At 44.0% G+C, this 17,297-nt stretch overlaps 1 protein-coding gene across 4 annotated transcripts in view; it reads left to right on the top strand.

Annotated features, from left to right (window-relative positions):
• Positions 1-17,297, top strand: part of Add3 (adducin 3) — a 112,598-nt gene that overhangs the window by 83,414 nt on the left and 11,887 nt on the right. For all 4 annotated transcript variants that reach the window (XM_051200007.1, XM_051200004.1, XM_051200008.1 and 1 more), the window contains exons 3-9: positions 7,423-7,561; positions 10,655-10,806; positions 11,693-11,773; positions 12,577-12,726; positions 14,034-14,177; positions 14,285-14,383; positions 15,212-15,394. In XM_051200007.1, the coding sequence (XP_051055964.1) occupies positions 7,423-7,561; positions 10,655-10,806; positions 11,693-11,773; positions 12,577-12,726; positions 14,034-14,177; positions 14,285-14,383; positions 15,212-15,394 (948 nt within the window). The remainder of the gene's footprint in view (positions 1-7,422; positions 7,562-10,654; positions 10,807-11,692; positions 11,774-12,576; positions 12,727-14,033; positions 14,178-14,284; positions 14,384-15,211; positions 15,395-17,297) is intronic.

Here is a 17,297-nt window from a genome sequence, read left to right as displayed (position 1 = left end):
TCGTGGGCACTTGCACATTTCTACACACAGATACACATAATTAAAGATTAAAAATAATAAATCTTGAGCCACAAGTTCTCCTTGACTAATGTACTCCTCACATGTAATGTGATCAAAACGAAGGGAGTGCCCAGGACGGACTGTTGGATCGTGAGTGGTACTTCACCACAGTTAAAAAACACATATAAATTGACAAGCTAGCAGACAACACACTGAACTGTGTAGGTATCTAATAAGTTCCGAATGCATGGGTAGGTAGATATGTCACTAGTTAAGTGGGATTCGAGTAATAAACATTTGAGTATCGTCCTTCTGCTTAAACTGCCTGCTTAATATGGGCAACAGTACTTGGTCCTAAGCCTTGCCACCATAGGAAGCAATTTGGACTGGTTAGTACATGTAGGTAGTAATCTGTAAAACAAGAAAAGTATAGTAGTGTAGCTTAAACACCTGACACAAATAGTATTTTAAAACAACCAGGAAATATCTTGTGCTTATTTCTAACATAGATGAAACTAAACTTCAAGAGCATTTGCATAGTATATGATTGATTGTGACTAATGCCTGGGTGTTAATGGTATGACTTGATGAGAGTAATTGGTCAGAATCACCGTATTCTTTTTGGTCACTTGGGAAACTAAAGCTGCAAGTATTCTTTATAAACTATTTATATTACCAGTGTAGGAGAGTCCATCCAGAGGGAAATATAATTTGTTTGTTTTTTCTCCGCAACAGGACCAATGGTGTACATTTCCAAATGAATACATCTCTTAATGGAAAAATTCTAATGAAGTTACTATGCTCTTAATCCTGCTTTAGGAGAGATCTAATTGAATAATTGTAGGGTACCTACCCAGGGAGCAAGTGTGAGAGTCCCCCACACCCTGGGACTTACACACCCAGTTTTCCTCTCTAGTAATTACAATATCGAGAAGTAGATACTCAGAGTTCATCTAATGTCTTTAACATTAACAGTACTCTGTTAGCTAACTCTCCTGGGGTAGATATTACTGTAAATCTGCCTGTGTAGTTTGTTGTTTGTAGCATTAGCTAAAATAATTGCATCAGGTCAGTATGTACGTGTTTGTGTAAGTGGGCAGGTGCTCGTGTGTGTGTGTGTGTGTGTGTGCATGAGCACATGTGTACAGAAGCCAGAGACAGCTTCAGATGCTGTTCACTGCCCACTTTTTTTGGCAGGCAGGTTGTTTCTCTTAATTGGCCTAGAACTGGTCAAGTAGGCTAAGCTGGCTAGCCAGCAAACTCCAGACATTTCCTGTCTCCACATCCCCTGCAATAGGGTTACAAGCATGTGACCACACCTGTTGTTGTTTTAATGTCTTATTAATTCTTTGAGAATTTCTCCCATACCCAAAATTTTTATTATAATAATCCCCCAGGCTTCACCCTAACTCTGATTCTAACCCCCGTGTTCTACCCCTCTCTGATTTCATACCCTCTTTTTTATATAACACATGGAGTCCAGTTTGTGCTGCCTATGTGCAGATCCGTGTGGAGACCAAACATAGGTGCATGGTCAACCACCAAGGCCCATACTCGCAAAGAAAGCAGACTCTTCCCTCAGCTGCTGAGTCCAGAAGATACTGACCCAAATCCTCGCCAGCCTCTGGCTCTCAACACTCTTTCTCCAAGCATGAGGGGAGGAGGTGTGATGTAGGTAACCCACTTACGGCTAAGCCCCCTACTGACATTTCTCCTCTGCGCTTTGACCACTGTAAGTTAACAGCCATCTGCAGTACAAAGAGACTTCTCTAATGAGGATCGAGAACTGTATTAGTCTGTAGGTAGATTCATATTTATAGCATAGTTTGATATTATGTTCGTTTATCAAATAAACGTAGTAGGCTCACGCCTGGGACCTATGAGTTCCTGTCATGGATTCTTGGTGACATTTACCGTACCAGGCATGCATTTCCCTCTGTGGAGCAGGCCTCACATACAAACTGAGAGCTTTTCGTTACGCAGCTATTCAGTTCATGCCACTGCCACACCCATGGCATGCCCAGCTTTTTTATATAAGTTATGGGGATTCAACTTGTGTCTTCATGTTTGTGTGGCAGGCGCCCTACCAACTGAGCTTTCTCTCTTTATTTTTGTCTATATTTTATGAAATTTAATATTATGGTCTTTCACGCCTTTAATCCCAGTCCTCGAGAGGCAGAGGCAGAAGCAGGTTGATTTCTGTGAGTTTGAGGCCAGCCTGGTCTACAGAGCGAGTTCCAGGACAGGCTCCAGAGCAATACAGAGAAACCCTGTCTCAAAAAGAAAAGAGAAAAAAAGAAAAAGAAAAGAAAACTGGGGAGTCAGATATTGGAGTAAGGACCTGAATGATCAGAGAAGCTGGGAAGACACCAGTCACCTTCCATCTCTTCTGTTCCTCCTTCCGAAAGGGTCGAGATCCCCTCTCATCCCACCCTACTACTGTCTCCTATCTGTCCACAGTCCTCCAAAACCTCCGTGGTTAATTTTGGCCAGCCAGCGGCTAGCTCCAGCCTCTGACTGAAAGCATTATTGTCAGAGTGCACTGAGAACATCACACAACAGTGTAACTGGAGTCTTCCTCCCTCCCGCCTATTCCCACATACCTGGTGGCCACTTCCCAAACAGTTGACTTGGAGGCTTAATATCATTTATAAATGCTCGGCTGATGGCTCAGGCTTATTACTAACTATCTCTTACATTTTACGTTAACCCATATTCCTGTTTACGGTTTGCCATGTGGCAGTACCTTTATTAGCATGGCATATTCATCTCCTGTTCCCTTTGCGTCTGGCTGCCGACTCCTGACTCCGCTCTTCTCCTTCCCATCATCCTTAGTTTGGTAGCCCCACCTACACGTCCTGCCCGGCTACTGGCCAATCAGCATTTTATTAAACCAACTTGAGTGAGAAGTCTTTACAGTGCACAAGGGGATTATCCCACAGCACGTCAGTTTTGTGGAAACTATACATAAACTGCTAAATGAAAACACATGGTATTTTTATGGCAATCCTTTGAAGACTATAGTTACGATAGTCTAGTCTTTGAAGGTCTTAAAGATTCTGTCACTGGGGCTAGAGAGATGGCTCAGAGGTTAAGAGCACAGGCTGCTCTTGCGAAGGTCCTGAGTTCAATTCCCAGCAACCACATGGTGGCTCACAAACACTGTAATGATATCTGGTGCCCTCTTCTGGCCTGCAGGCATACATGCAGACAGAACAGTGTATACGTAATAAATAAATCTTTAGAGAGAGAGAGAGAGAAAGGGAGAGATTCTGTCACTCTGATAGCTTTCTGGCTTAATTGTACTGTTTATAGACTGTACCATCTCCAGGTCCTCCTTTGTTAATGCTCTACTGAGGGGGGACATACAGTTTATGCTGTGGGTTTGTATGTAGGTTTACACAGGTATTTTGTGTATATGTTACTGGGGACTTAATAGTTGGCTCTCCCCCTTTAGAAGCCAGGGTGTAACCTTGCTCCCTGCTTAGAAGCTAATGTCTCATTGTGTCTGATGAATTCTTGCTGCATGAGGACAGACATTTCGCCTAGTACTCCAGGGTTGCCGTAATCCACTCACTAAGCTCATTTGCTTTACCCACACCCAACCCAATGCCCCAGTGCAGGGAGGCTCACTCAGAGTCTGTGGTGCCAGGGTGCCTTATGTAGGTGCAGAGGGGCACCCCAGCTGTGATGAAGTCAGGGAAAGACCCGCGGCCCAAGGGAAGACTCAGCTTCAGGTTTTTATCCCCTTTACTTATGACTGAGCAGCCTTAAGCAAGTCATTGCATACGTTAGACATTTTTCATGTGTTCATGTCAGTCTGTGACAGAGAATTACTTTATTGGCATATGATGTGGTTAATGATTCATCTTAAAGACAGAGTACTTTTATTGGTTTCTTCATTTTAATATAGGGTCTTACTATGTTGCCCAGGCTGGATGGCCTAGAATTCAGCAAACCCCCAGCCTCAGCCTTTTAAGTGCTGAGGATCATAAGTAAATATCACCATGCCTGGTGCTTTTAATATTTGAAAGTTGAGAAAGTTTAGTGACAGTTTTCAAAAATCAGCTGGACAGTTTATATCGGTAGTGATTATACAGTTACTGCTGTTTAATGACCTAAGTAGTTATCTGAATAACCTTCCAAAAACATAAAACAAAAATTGAGTTGTGAATATATGTGACAAAAAAAACTTAAATCTTTAGCTGTAAAAGAATTATCTTAATGTATTGTCAACCCTATGAAAAGGCTAGGATATGTTTACATACATTGAAAATAGCGTTCTTTATAATACATAGAAGCCATTTAGACTTAAAAGGGACACTCCTTGACTTCAGAAGAGCTTTTACACCCTCCCGTGACACCACAGATAATCCAGGGTTTTAGGGTGGTGCTTACTACATTGTGGGGTCTATAGAAGTGAGTACTATTTTGGTTTTTCAAGGCAGGGGTTCTCTGTATAACAACCCTGGCTGTCCTGGAACTCACTCTGTAGACTTGGCTGGCCTTGAATTCACTGAGATTTGCCTGCCTCTGCCTCCCGAGTGCTGGGATCAAAGGTGTGCATCACCACCAAAGTGAGAACATTTTTTACTGACCAAAAAAGACTTTGTCTGTGTCCTTACCCCTAACATTTACTACCTGTGTTGTGACCTTGGATAAGCTTGTGAAGCTGTATTGTCTCACTTAGCAGAACTTTTTGATGACTTTAACAAAAACTCTCTTGAGCCGCAAGTTGCTCTTTAACCTTGAAGCTATTATATCAGTACACTGAGCAGGTTTTCCTGATTCTTGTGCATTCCTTGGGAGAGTGGATAAATTTTAACCCATTTCTAGCAAATAAGTACAAGTTTATGGTGGACACTTAAAACCTTTACTTCATTCCTGCTCCTTACTGGCCTCCTTGGCTTTGCTTTTTTCATTAGCTTGACTTCCCTTACCTGTGTTTAAATTATTTTATTCTTGTTCATTTTAGTCTATTAGAAGCTACCTTAAAAGCTTCGTGGGAGAATATAAGGACAAGGACACTAAATAAAAGACTGTGTCCCCTTCTCACAGCTGATGCATACAATGAGTGATACACATCATAGCTGGTACTTTTTAAACTGAATCAAAGAGTATTAATTCTAGCTGCTTTAAACTGAGGAATGTTTAAATGGTTTTATTTTAAAGGGAAGATAGAGTTTTACAAGAACAGATTGGCCTGTTACCACCTGTGCAAGCTTTCTCTGTAGTTCTGGAGAGATAAATGACGGTGTCTGGAGCTGTTTCTCTTCCCAGCAGTTAGCTCATCTTTATAAGGGTGTCACTCCCTCTCACACACAGCTCACACATTTTATCCTCAGGGCCTTAGACAGAGCTTTCTAATAAATGCAGTATGTCTTAGGGGATTTTTATGGGATGATTGATCTGGGTTCAATCATATATTTAAATGCAATTACATGTTTTTATAATTGTACTGATGATTTATATTTAGCAAAAACAATTATGTAAACTATTTCATGGAGTCAGAATTCTCACGTATATGGTCATTGTTAGCAGTTTTAAATTAATAATGCAAATATCCACCTGCCTTATTAGCAGAAAGCATAGCTTCTTCCTTTTAGCTTTTGTATTTTCCCTGAATGATCCAAAAGCTTAAAAGCTTGTACCATCCAGAGGGTCTCATCAGTGGCTTCTATATCCACTAAGTGTGCATGCCTGTGCGTGGGAGAGAGGGAAGTCTCCTCGCCACATTTCCACCAGAAACCAGGAGCTACTTCCCGTGTACTTTGAACCCAGATCCTGGTGTGGTCCCTATGGTACTGCAGGAAGGATGACCCTCTTCCTGCTGTGACCCCCATGGTCCTGCGGGAAGGATGACCCTCTTCCTGCTGTGACCCCCATGGTCCTGCGGGAAGGATGACCCTCTTCCTGGGCTGAGTTGTGTCTCATGGTGACTCAGCTTGTTCAGGTCATGAATGTGGAGTCCTCTTAACTATTGTTCTAAGAACAGCATTGAGTCAGGCCTGGTCCTAACAAGTCACTCCCATTTTATATTTGCTTATACCCTCATTTGTCCTGGCCAAAATGAAATCGTATGCTATTATTATTTCTTCCTTTAGGCATTACTACATCTCAGTCATATTTATCACTTTTTTAAAAATTTGCCTTTCTGAAGAATGTGACTGCCATTGTCTAAAAGAAACTGATCCTTCTAAGGGACATTTCTCCAAAGTGTCTATATTGGTACCATCATCAGCCCTTTCCCACTGACGTGCAAGGAGAAAACTGAATTTCACTCGTTACTAAGCTCCCTACTGTGCATGCAGCAGTCTCAGAAAGAGTTATAAGAACTTTTATGTTTAAGTGAAATATTCATGAGCAGGAGAAGCAATGATTAAACTGGCAAAGTTACAGTGGATTGGATGTGCTGGAAAGACAAGACCAACTTTTTAGCTAATTTGAAAGATTAGAAGATTGGGGTTGGATCATATTAACAGCTAGAGTTACCAGAATGGCCGAGAAAGTGGCTCGGGAGCAGACTGTTGGCCTAACATGCTTGGGTCTCCGAGCTTGATTCCCAGGAACCTGACCCCCAGAGTTACAAGAATAAAGTTGTTGTTTGGTGTGCGTAGGCTTTGACTTACATGTACATGTTTTCTGCCACCACCACTCCTGATAAAAAGATACAGAACAGGGACATAGAGAGCCCAGGTTAGAAGAGCTTGGGATTTCTCTGATGGGGATGTGGAGGAACACTTAGTACATAGCTCCTGTCGGTTTAAATTAGCATTTATGGAAATAACCTCAAAGGAACTACTGTGGAAATCATAAAATGGAAACCTAATTCCCTATGTTTTGAAATAATTTTTTGCCAAGCAGTGGTGGTACAAAATTTTGCCTTTAATCCCAGCACTCAGGAGGCAGAGGCAGGTGGATCTCTGAGTTCAAGACCAGCCTGGTCTACAGAGTGAGTTCTAGGACAACTAGGGCTACACCGAGAAACCCTGTCTCAAAAACCAACCAACCAACCAACACACGCACACTTTTTTTTTTTTTTCTGTGAATGACTCCATAGCCAGAGAGGTACCACATTCGAACAGGAACTAAATTAACTTGGCTGATGAAGCTTTAAAACAAGAAATGTCTGTTGGCATTGGTTTACCCCAGTGCTCAAGATATATTATTAATAGTTGTTTTATCTGTGCCTGTCTACTATAGATATTATATCTTTGAGATTAAGAATGCCTAATACTTGTTTCTCCCTTGGGAGTGTCTTGCTTTTTCTAGTGCCTTCACTTGTTATTTTATGTACCATATTTGATTGTAAACAGCATAGGAAAAACCCTCAGAAGAGGCTTGGGAGAAAGTGTTCCTATGCATAAACATCAAGTTGTGTGTGAGCTATCTGTGCTCACACAGTTGTCTTGTATGTTACAGGCCTTTCGAGAAGACCTGGAATGCCTCATTCAAGAACAGATGAAGAAAGGCCACAACCCAACTGGTTTACTAGCCTTACAACAGATTGCTGATTACGTCATGGCCAACTCTTTCTCGGGCTTTTCTTCACCTCCCCTGAGTATGTCGGTGGTGATTTTGTTTTCTCTGCTGTGGAACACTACTTGTCCAGCTACTTACTCTGTTAAGAATCAGCCCTGAAGTGTGTGATGTAGAGCTGGGTCTGGTGGCACAAGCCTGCAGTACTAACTGCTCAGCAGCAGAAGCAAAGGCTTGTAACATCAAGGCCAGCCTGGGCAAATGAATAAAGACCCTCGAAAATAAAAAAGAGGTCTGAGAAACGGGTTCAGTGATCATTACTATGCACAAGGCCATAGGTTCAAGCCCAAGTACTTTTTAAAAGATAACACCTGACACTTAGGGTAGTGTATTATAATAGTCCTAATCCAGATGGATGTGTTTGAATTAACCCTGGAGGCCACTGTAGTGGTTATTTTTCCTTTATCTTGGCTCACAGTTTCAGAGCGGTTTCAGTCCATCATGGCAAGTAATGCAGAACAACTCTGGCTGTGAGATAGAAGCCTGAGGCTGAGCAGATGCTCACAACTCAGGAAGCAGAGAGGAGTGGGCCTGTCCCCGGGGGTCTGCATCTCACCAGCCAGCCCCTCCCAAAGGCTGGACAGCCTTCACATAGGGCACAAGCCGGGACCAAGCGTCCAACACATGACCCTGCAGTGGACATTTCAGATTCAGACCCTAACAGTAACTAGATTCACAAGAAGACATCTGTCACCCTGTGCCGTGTCCTCATGCTCTGAGCTCAGGGTTGGAGCTGGTTATTGCCTGGAGGAGAGTAAATACAAGCTTGAAGAAAGAAGGTGGCCAGCTAGTAAGATGTTCAAGAGTGTTCTAGTGAGAGCTTTGTGTAGAGGAGCTTCATAGCTCATTAGAAAGAGCAGCAGTTTGTGTCGATGAACTCCCTAGAGTACTAAGGCCAAAAGCTCTGGTCTAATTGTGTTCAGTCTCTGCAGTGAAGGGCAGATGTAGAGGCCACAGACGCTGCTTCATGGAAGATTCGAGAGAGGGGGGCTTTATTTGTCCTTTCTTTTATTTGTTCCCTTCTTTCTCTTTCTTTTGTCAACAGAGGTTTGAAAGTAGGATTTTATTGAATTCAAGTCTTTCCCAAACACCTGAGACATGCAAGGCGGATGCAAGGCGGGAGTGTCTGTAGTGCGCCATCGCCTTGGGCCTGAGGGTCCTGGGATGGCAGTCTAGGGAAAGGAAATGAGTCAGGCTGAAAAGACCCTTCACTGTTAGACCCAAGGCAGCTGCCAGCATGGAGGGTGAAAACCCGTGTGAAGAAAGAATTAGTAGCTGATGATCTGAATTAGTGCCAGGAAAGCAAAGAAACTGAAGTGAGATTATTTAAAGACCATGAAAGAGTCTCTATGAGACTAACTAAAGATGCTCAGATGATAAAGAATGCCATGCAGAAAATGACAGTGTGGTTATGTATGTGCTGGAAGTCTCTGGTCAGTACAGGGATAAGATCATCAGAGACAACCTGTTGAGGAGAACACAGTTACACTGAGGCTTAAGAGTAGGGTGTGTGGTTTAAGATGCGAAGAAAAGATTCACGTCCCAGAACCGGGGGAAAAACTGGGGATAAGCTTGGGTTCTTCAAGGAGCAGAAATAAAAATAATAGTCTGCTTGTTCTCTGAGGGGACAAATAGAACTAAATTAGATGGCAGCACAGGCAATGTCATTTAATTAATTAAATGTAATGGTAATATGTCTGGACGTCAGTTATCATAGCCAGGTTTAGAAGCTTGAATCTTGTTCCTATTGTGGGGAGACATTTTTAAACTGGAGAAAATCTCTAGATTTTCTGTACAAGATGGACATGAAGATTTCATAGGATTAGTAAGAAAAGTGGGAAGGGCAGAGTGTAGGATCCAGTTTGGCATGTTCGCTTTAAGTTGCCGAGAAGGGCCAGTTGAGTGCTCAAGAGAGCATCTTGGCAGACGGACACAGAGAAGCACGCACTTGGGGCTGTAGATGTCAAAGCATGGCAAAGCCATATCCCAGCCGTCTTTAGAAGTCAGGAAGTGGAAATGGACCAGTTTGGAAGATTTTTTTTGTGGTGGTATGAAAAAACCAAATTCACTTTGGAAGGGAACGAGCGAAGAATACAATAATGGTGACTATAAAATTTTATTAAAAATTAAAGTGTTTTAGCTGGGTGTGGTGGCACATGCATTTAACCCCAGCACTCAGGAGGCAGAGGCACATGACCTCTGTGAGTTTAAAGCCAGCCTGGTCTACATCTCCAGTTCCAGGACAGCCAGGGCTACATAGTAAGACCCTGTCTAAGAAAAATAAAATAAATAATAAAAAGGAGTAAAGATTGCCAAGAATTGAGCTTGTACAAATTGTATTGTTGTCGACTGTAGAAGCATAAAGAGAAGAAAGGACGAAAAGTAAGAGAAAGTAAAATCACTTTTGGACTCTAGATTTTGTATGTTACTCTGTCACAGGCCATTAGAAATAGCAGAACGGAGGAGGAGGTACCTGCTCAGAGATGGAGAGGGCCTCACAAAATAATACTGAAGGGAGTATAAGATGCTTTCATGGAGAAAAGTAAAGTAAGGCAGGAGCATAACAGAAGCTGAGCTCGGGGAAGGTGGGAGAGGGGAACTTAGAAGCAGGAGGAAAGGAAGCCAGGAGTCACGCAGGGGCCTGGGGACAAAGGCTGGGAAGGGGGAGGGTGCACTGCGAGGTAGCAGTGAGCAGAAGGGGAAACTGGACACCAACTTGGTGACAGTGGGCTTGGTTAGAAAAAGGCCGAAGCCAGGCAATTATGTACTTGCATTTTTTTCCATTTTAGGTGCTCCCATATTTGAACATGTCAAAAGTGATATTAGACTTCTTTCTGTTGGTGTCTTCATTATGAGTTAAGACACGGCTGTGTTTCTCGGTAGCATTTTACCTTTAGGGTAATCAGTGATGTCACTTGCAGTCACTCTCTCCTACTTTTGCTCGCAGTACACTTGTCTGGAAGGAGGTTGAACTGAAACTGTTGTAGGCGCTGATAAATTCCAGGTGGTTGTTTGCAAAGTTGAAATTCGCAACGAATAGACTACTTGCTGGGATCTAATTACTAGGTTAAAGAATCATTTGACTCAGATCTCTTGCACTTTTTTTCCCACTTAGGTCTTGGCATGGTCACACCTATTAATGACCTTCCTGGTGCAGATACATCCTCATATGTGAAGGGAGAAAAGCTTACTCGTTGCAAACTGGCCAGTCTGTACAGACTTACAGATTTGTTTGGATGGGCACACCTGGCAAATACGTACATCTCAGTGAGTTCTTTACTTTTGGTTTCTCTTTCTAAAATTTCCACTAGATGCCAACTGTGACCTCTCATCTTTAGTGGGAAGTCCAGTTACCAGACTTGATGATAAATTAAGCTTCAACTCCAAGGAAGAGACTAACTTCCCTCCCTCCCTCTCCCTCTCTCTCTCTCTCTCTCTCTCTCTCTCTCTCTCTCTCTCTCTCTCTCTCTCTCTCTCTCTCTCTCTCTCCCTCTCTCTCCTCTGACTTCCTTTGCAGTCTAGCTGTAGAACCTGCACAGGAACATCCCTTCCATGACCTGCGGCTGAGACGCCCTAGGGCAGGGGAAGCAGGAGACAGGAAGGTTTCCTCCTGGTGCTTCTAATCTTTAAATACACTTTTCCTTATTTGCATACAGACAAGCACTGGAGGTTAGGACCCACGTGTGAGAAAGTATCAGATGCTTGTCTTTCTGAGACTGAGTCATAAGTGACTTGAAAGTAGAAAAGAGGTCCCGGGAGGGAGTGGCTGGGCAGGAAGAAGGAGGAGAAAGAATAAAACCCAATTCTGTTGGAAAAATGCCACAATGAAAGGTAATGCTTTGTCAGCTAATACAACCACAAACAAACAAACAAGCAAATGTGCTTTCCTGTGTGCGGCCATGTTTTCACTTTGCCACATTTGGAAGGTGACACGTTTGGAATAAAATCCACTGAACTACTGTGATGGAGATGGTAGGCAGACAGTCCTGTTTGTTCTAGCCATTCCTTGTTTCCCCACCCAATCTCTACCTCAGCTCCTTCACAGGAGAAGGCGTTTCCCACCGCGACCCCAGCTCAGCCGAAACAGAATCCTAGCCATGTTTATGCTGTAAGTAGGCGTGTCTCAGTAAGTCCTGTCTTTTCTTTCTTCCAGGTTCGAATAAGTAAGGAGCAAGACCACATTATAATAATCCCCAGAGGCCTCTCTTTTTCTGAAGCTACAGCCTCCACTTTGGTATTGTTCCCATTCCTCTGTTATTTTTTCTGGGTACTCTTGTTTCTAAGAAAAAATTTACAGTTCAAGATAAATAGGGTGGTTGACAATATTAATAAATTGAATTGGAATTGCTTTACCTGCTTTTTTTTTTTTTTTGAGATGGGTTTTACTAGGTAGGGCTGGCTGGTCTCAAACTCACAGAGCCCTGCCTGCCAAGTGTGACATTAAAGGTGTGTGCCAGCACACCTGGCCCTGCTTATTTTTTAAATAAAATCTTTAAAATATTGTATGCATGGAAAAAGCTTTCCAAACAAGGGTAAAATATAGTCTATAGTTCAGTTTAAACAGTTGAGTTGGTGTGAAGGCCTCTGTGGTGTTTTCTTTCTCTGTGACTGCACGCCTAGCTGCTGCCATGGGCATAGAAGCGGCTGAATTACGCTAGCGCTGGTGCTGCCATGTTAGCAGTGACACATTTCTAGGCAGTTGCAGCAAATGCTAACCTTTGTCCAAACCTCAGGCGCAGAGCCTCCTCACCAGTGTCCTGGAGTCTGTGCCGCTCTTAGCTAAATCCTCACGTTTGCTACAGAGTGGTTGTTTTAGAAATAATATTTTATGAGAGCAAAGCTGTACCCTTTTTTTCCCCCACAAATTGTTTCTGGCCTTCTTTATTCTATGTGGGGAGTTCTGTGTGTTGAAACGGAGAACTGTAACATCTAAAACACTTTCTGGGCAAACTCGCCACTCCCTGGGTTAGCTGTGGGGTGTTGATGAAATTTGGAATGTATGTACCAAGTAATTATATCTTTCTGATTTTTTTTCAGGTAAAGGTCAATATAGTAGGGGAAGTGGTGGACCAGGGAAGTACTAATTTGGAGATTGACCATACAGGATTCAGTCCCCATGCTGCAATCTATTCAACACGTCCTGATGTGAAGTGTGTGATACACATTCATACCCTTGCTACTGCAGCTGTAAGTCAGCCATGTGCAATCCCAGAATGACTACAGAAAGTTCTGATTCCTGATTATGCCAACATGGTGCTTCATGATGTGTCTTCTGTCATACCTGCTGACTCTGTCACACCTGCTGACCTCTGTCCTCTGTCACACTTGCTGGTCTCTGTCCTCTGTCACACCTGCTGACCTCTGTCATACCTGCTGACCTCTGTCCTCTGTCACACCTGCTGACCTCTGTCACACCTGCTGACCTCTGTCACACCTGCTGACCTCTGTCCTCTGTCACACCTGCTGACCTCTGTCACACCTGCTGACCTCTGTCCTCTGTCACACCTGCTGACCTCTGTCACACCTGCTGACCTCTGTCATACCTGCTGACCTCTGTCCTCTGTCACACCTGTTGACCTCTGTCATACCTGCTGACCTCTGTCCTCTGTCACACCTGCTGACCTCTGTCCTCTGTCACACCTGCTGACCTCTGTCACACCTGCTGACCTCTGTCACACCTGCAGACCCCTGTCACACCTGCTGACCTCTGTCCTCTGTCACACCTGCTGTCCTCTGTCACACCTGCTGACCCCTGTCACACTTGCTGACCCCTGTCACACCTGCTGACCTCTGTCCTCTGTCACACCTGCTGACCTCTGTCCTCTGTCACACCTGCTGACCTCTGTCACACCTGCTGACCTCTCCTCTGTCACACCTGCTGACCCCTGTCACACCTGCTGACCCCTGTCACACTTGCTGACCTCTGTCACACCTGCTGACCTCTGTCACACCTGTAGACTCTGCATTCTCAGAAAGCAAAAGGCTCTTGGAGCCCAATGCTTCCACTCTAGGAAACACTTGCAGAAATAAGTGTGGATTAAAGTCTAAGCAGTTTAGGGCTGGAGAGATGACTCAGGGGTGGAAGCACTGGCTGCTCTTTCAGAGGACCTGGGTTCAAATCCCAGCACCCACATGGCAGCTCACACTGTCTGTACCTCAACCTTCACATAGAACACATACAGGCAAAAGTCTGTGCACATAAAATAAAATAAACAATGAAAAAACTTGACTGCTAAGCAATTTAATAATTGGGTCAATATGGATTTGAGGGGAGAACATCTTTCATAATATTTGACATGCATGTGAATTGTGTTGTATCCCTTTAATTCCATACCCCCCCTTCTTTCTAGAATAAGTAAAGAATTAGTGGGAGGTGGGCTGCACTATAGTGATAAGCACTATACATCTCCCAATGTTTCCCAGACTACCTAAAGAATCATATTCCAGTGAATGTGTGTAATAACAAAATGTGTAATCTTGGACCCAATCAATAGGTGTCCTCCATGAAGTGTGGGATCCTTCCAATTTCCCAAGAGTCTCTTATCCTGGGAGAGGTAGCCTACTATGACTACCAGGGGTCACTTGATGAAGAGGAGGAAAGAATTGAACTTCAGAAAGTTCTGGGTCCAAGCTGTAAGGTATGTAGTAGTCAGTACCTAAGGGGCTTTTGTTGTTGCTGCTGCTCGTGGTAAGAGCCCTGTGTGTGAGCTGTGCAGTTAAGACACTGCTTTGGGCTCTGCTTTAGGTACTGGTGCTGAGGAACCATGGAGTGGTGGCGCTCGGAGAGACCCTTGAGGAGGCTTTCCATTACATCTTTAATGTGCAGATGGCCTGTGAGATTCAGGTAGGAGCCAGTTGTTCCTTCTTTCCTATTGCCTTACACTTGCCAGTTTAGTTGGGTTTCTGTTTATTTTTGAAGTCCTATTGACTTGTTTTTGTTCTGTCTTTTAATAGAAGTTCCACTTCTATTAAATACACTGCATGTTTATTAGAGCAAAAGCTCTAATACTCTAAAGTCAAGCAAATTCTCGTGAAGTGAGTAACAGCTATTTTCATTTATTTCAAGGTCCAGAAAAAAAAGGAAAAAAACCTGTTTCCATTAACTTGAGGAGACAATCTCTCAGTGTAGCCAACGCTAGCCTCGGACTTGATGCCCTCCTGCCGTAGCCTGCTAACGTTAAAACCTCAGGAATGAGCTGCCAGGCTCAGTGTTTGTCTCCTAACTCTTAAGCTGTCTTGAGCAGCTTCTCTTTTGCCCTTAAGATCCCTCTCAAGTGGGCTGTGAGAATCTTCACCAGGGAGACAGGTGTCACCTTCTGCTTAAATGTCCTGAAGTATGAACCACCAACCACATCTCCACATTCCTTCTCACGTACACCTTCCACAGAAATATTACCTAGGTAGCCATGGCAAAGTGTTCAAGAAATTCAAATTAGGCAAGAGAGCTCAGTTAGCTGAAGTGTGTTAAACATGTGGCTCCCTTTGCACTTCCCGTCAGCAGTGTGGGAGTCCCGGGAGGCATTGTTCCAGACGGGTGGGAGCTTGTCTCTTGCTATCCGCAGCTGACGCGGTGTGAGCTGGTGCCAGACTGAAATGGCGGCTTTGGAAAGTACGGTTCTTGTTACTCACTGCCTTCACAGTTTGTGTGTCTGTATCTCACCGCTCATCACAGGTGCGGGCAATAGCAGGGGCCGGGGGAGTGGACAACCTGCTCATACTGGATCTTCAGAAGTACAAAGCCTTCACCCACGGTGTAGCCATGTCTGGAGGAGGTGGTGTGAACATGGGTTCCCATCAGAAGTGGAAGATTGGCGAGATTGAGTTTGAAGGACTGATGAGGACTCTGGACAATTTGGTAGGTGACGTGAGCCTAGACTTGAGTTTCACGTCTGTGAATCCAAGAGCAGTTCATTCGTCTCCCTTTGGCTTTAGAGCGTATTTCTAACTTCTTCATGACCAGAGTTGAGCCTGCAAAGGCACCGCAGTGTAATTTCGCCTCATTTTTTAAGAGCCAGACAGTGAGATAGACAGATGTTTTCCTTTCCCCCATGAACACAGTGATTAAGTCACTACATTATATAGTTTATTCCTTTTTAAAATTCTTTACGTGCGTGGGTGTTTTACCTGCATGCATGTCTGTGTGTGATGCCTGTGCCTGGTTCCTGTGGAGGCCAGAAGAGAGCACTGGATGCCCTGGTACTGGAGGTACACTTGTGAGGTGTAAGTACTGAGACTTGAACCCGTGTCCTCTGGAAGACACGCCAGTGAATTGAATCCTCCTGCATAATTGAAGGTTGTATTCTTGGATCAATTTCTTTCTACCTCTAGCCTCTGGTAACCACCATTTTAATAGCATCTATGAATTCAACTTTTTTAGATTGCAAATGTGTGTCCATATGGTATTTGTTTTTTGATGCTGGACTTATTTCAGTTGCCATAATGTTGTTCAAGTTCAACCATATTACCACTAATGCCAAAATGTCCCTTCCTTTAGAAGGGTGTGTGTGTGTGTGTGTGTGTGTGTGTGTGTGTGTGTGTGTGTGTGTGCGCGTGCGTGCATGCGTGCGTGCGTGCGTGTGTGTGTGTGGTGTGTGTGGTGTGTGAAATGTGCGTGTGTGTGTGTGGTGTGTGTGGTGTGTGTGTGTGGTGTGTGTGGTGTGTGTGTGGTGTGTGTGTGTGTGTGTGGTGTGTGTGTGTGCGCGTGCGTGCGTGCGTGTGTGTGTGTGTGTGTGTGTGTGTAGCATTCCATTATGCATATTCCAAGTTTTCCTTACTTTTTTACCCCACATTTTATGTGTGGTGTTTGTTTTCAAAAGGAGTTCTGATAAAGTTTTATTAAAGGAAAACCTTCCTGGATTACTTTTCCCCAGTCTGTTCTGGTGTGCTGATAGTATTAGAATAACATCAGAATCGCTGTGCCCCTGTAGGGATGAACACCAGTTTTGGCCAACATGGCAGTGTTCTATTTCGGATTTCCTCAAAGCCGGGCAGTTGTTGGGGAGGATAACCAATTCCTCTTTGCCCTGTCTGATCATCATCAGAGTCTGTTTGTATCCCAGTATGTACTTTGCACTTTTCGTAACAAGTGAGAGCCTAGAGTTGCTGGACTCCAGAGACTTTTTCATCTTCTTTGAGACCACCATCTCCCCGCCTTAGGTGCGGGACAGCCCCCAAGCAAGACCAGCTGACAGGACAGCGGGAGAAGAGAGAAAGGCGTATGTGTGTTTTATTGAGATGAATTCATAGAGCTCAGAGGGTTACAGAAGCCTACACAACAGAAAAGTTGTCCCTTCCCAAGGAAACCACTGTTAGAGTTCCTGCACATTTTCTTTATGCACTCATCCACTGGCTGATGGAGAGGTTGGCCCCGGTCTTAGTTACGTAGTGAGGCCCCTGGACCATGCAGTGGTTCTCGTCTGGTGTGTGTGTGGGGGGGGGGGGTCTCCATGCTGCTTTTGACGGTGAATGTATTGATTTACAGTCCCACCAAACAATACTCAGGAGCGTTTGTCCCTTCCTTCCTGTAGGCGGAGGTTTGATCCCAAATAAATACACAGAGGCGTATATTAATTAGAAACTCTTTGGCTGATGGCTCAGGCTTCTTACTGGCTAGCTCTCTCTTAATTATTAACACATAACTATTAATCTATGCATTTCTACATGGTCTTATCTTATCAGAGAACGCCCAGCTTGTCCTATCTTCCCAACAGCTACATGGCATCCCTGATGGTCTGTCTCTGCCTCTTCTCCCCACAATG

This window comes from Phodopus roborovskii, unplaced genomic scaffold (genome assembly GCF_943737965.1).
Source record: "Phodopus roborovskii unplaced genomic scaffold, PHOROB, whole genome shotgun sequence".
Lineage (NCBI taxonomy): Eukaryota > Metazoa > Chordata > Mammalia > Rodentia > Cricetidae > Phodopus > Phodopus roborovskii.
Note: the sequence above shows the minus strand (reverse complement) of the source record. Positions and strands in the feature narration are given on the sequence as shown.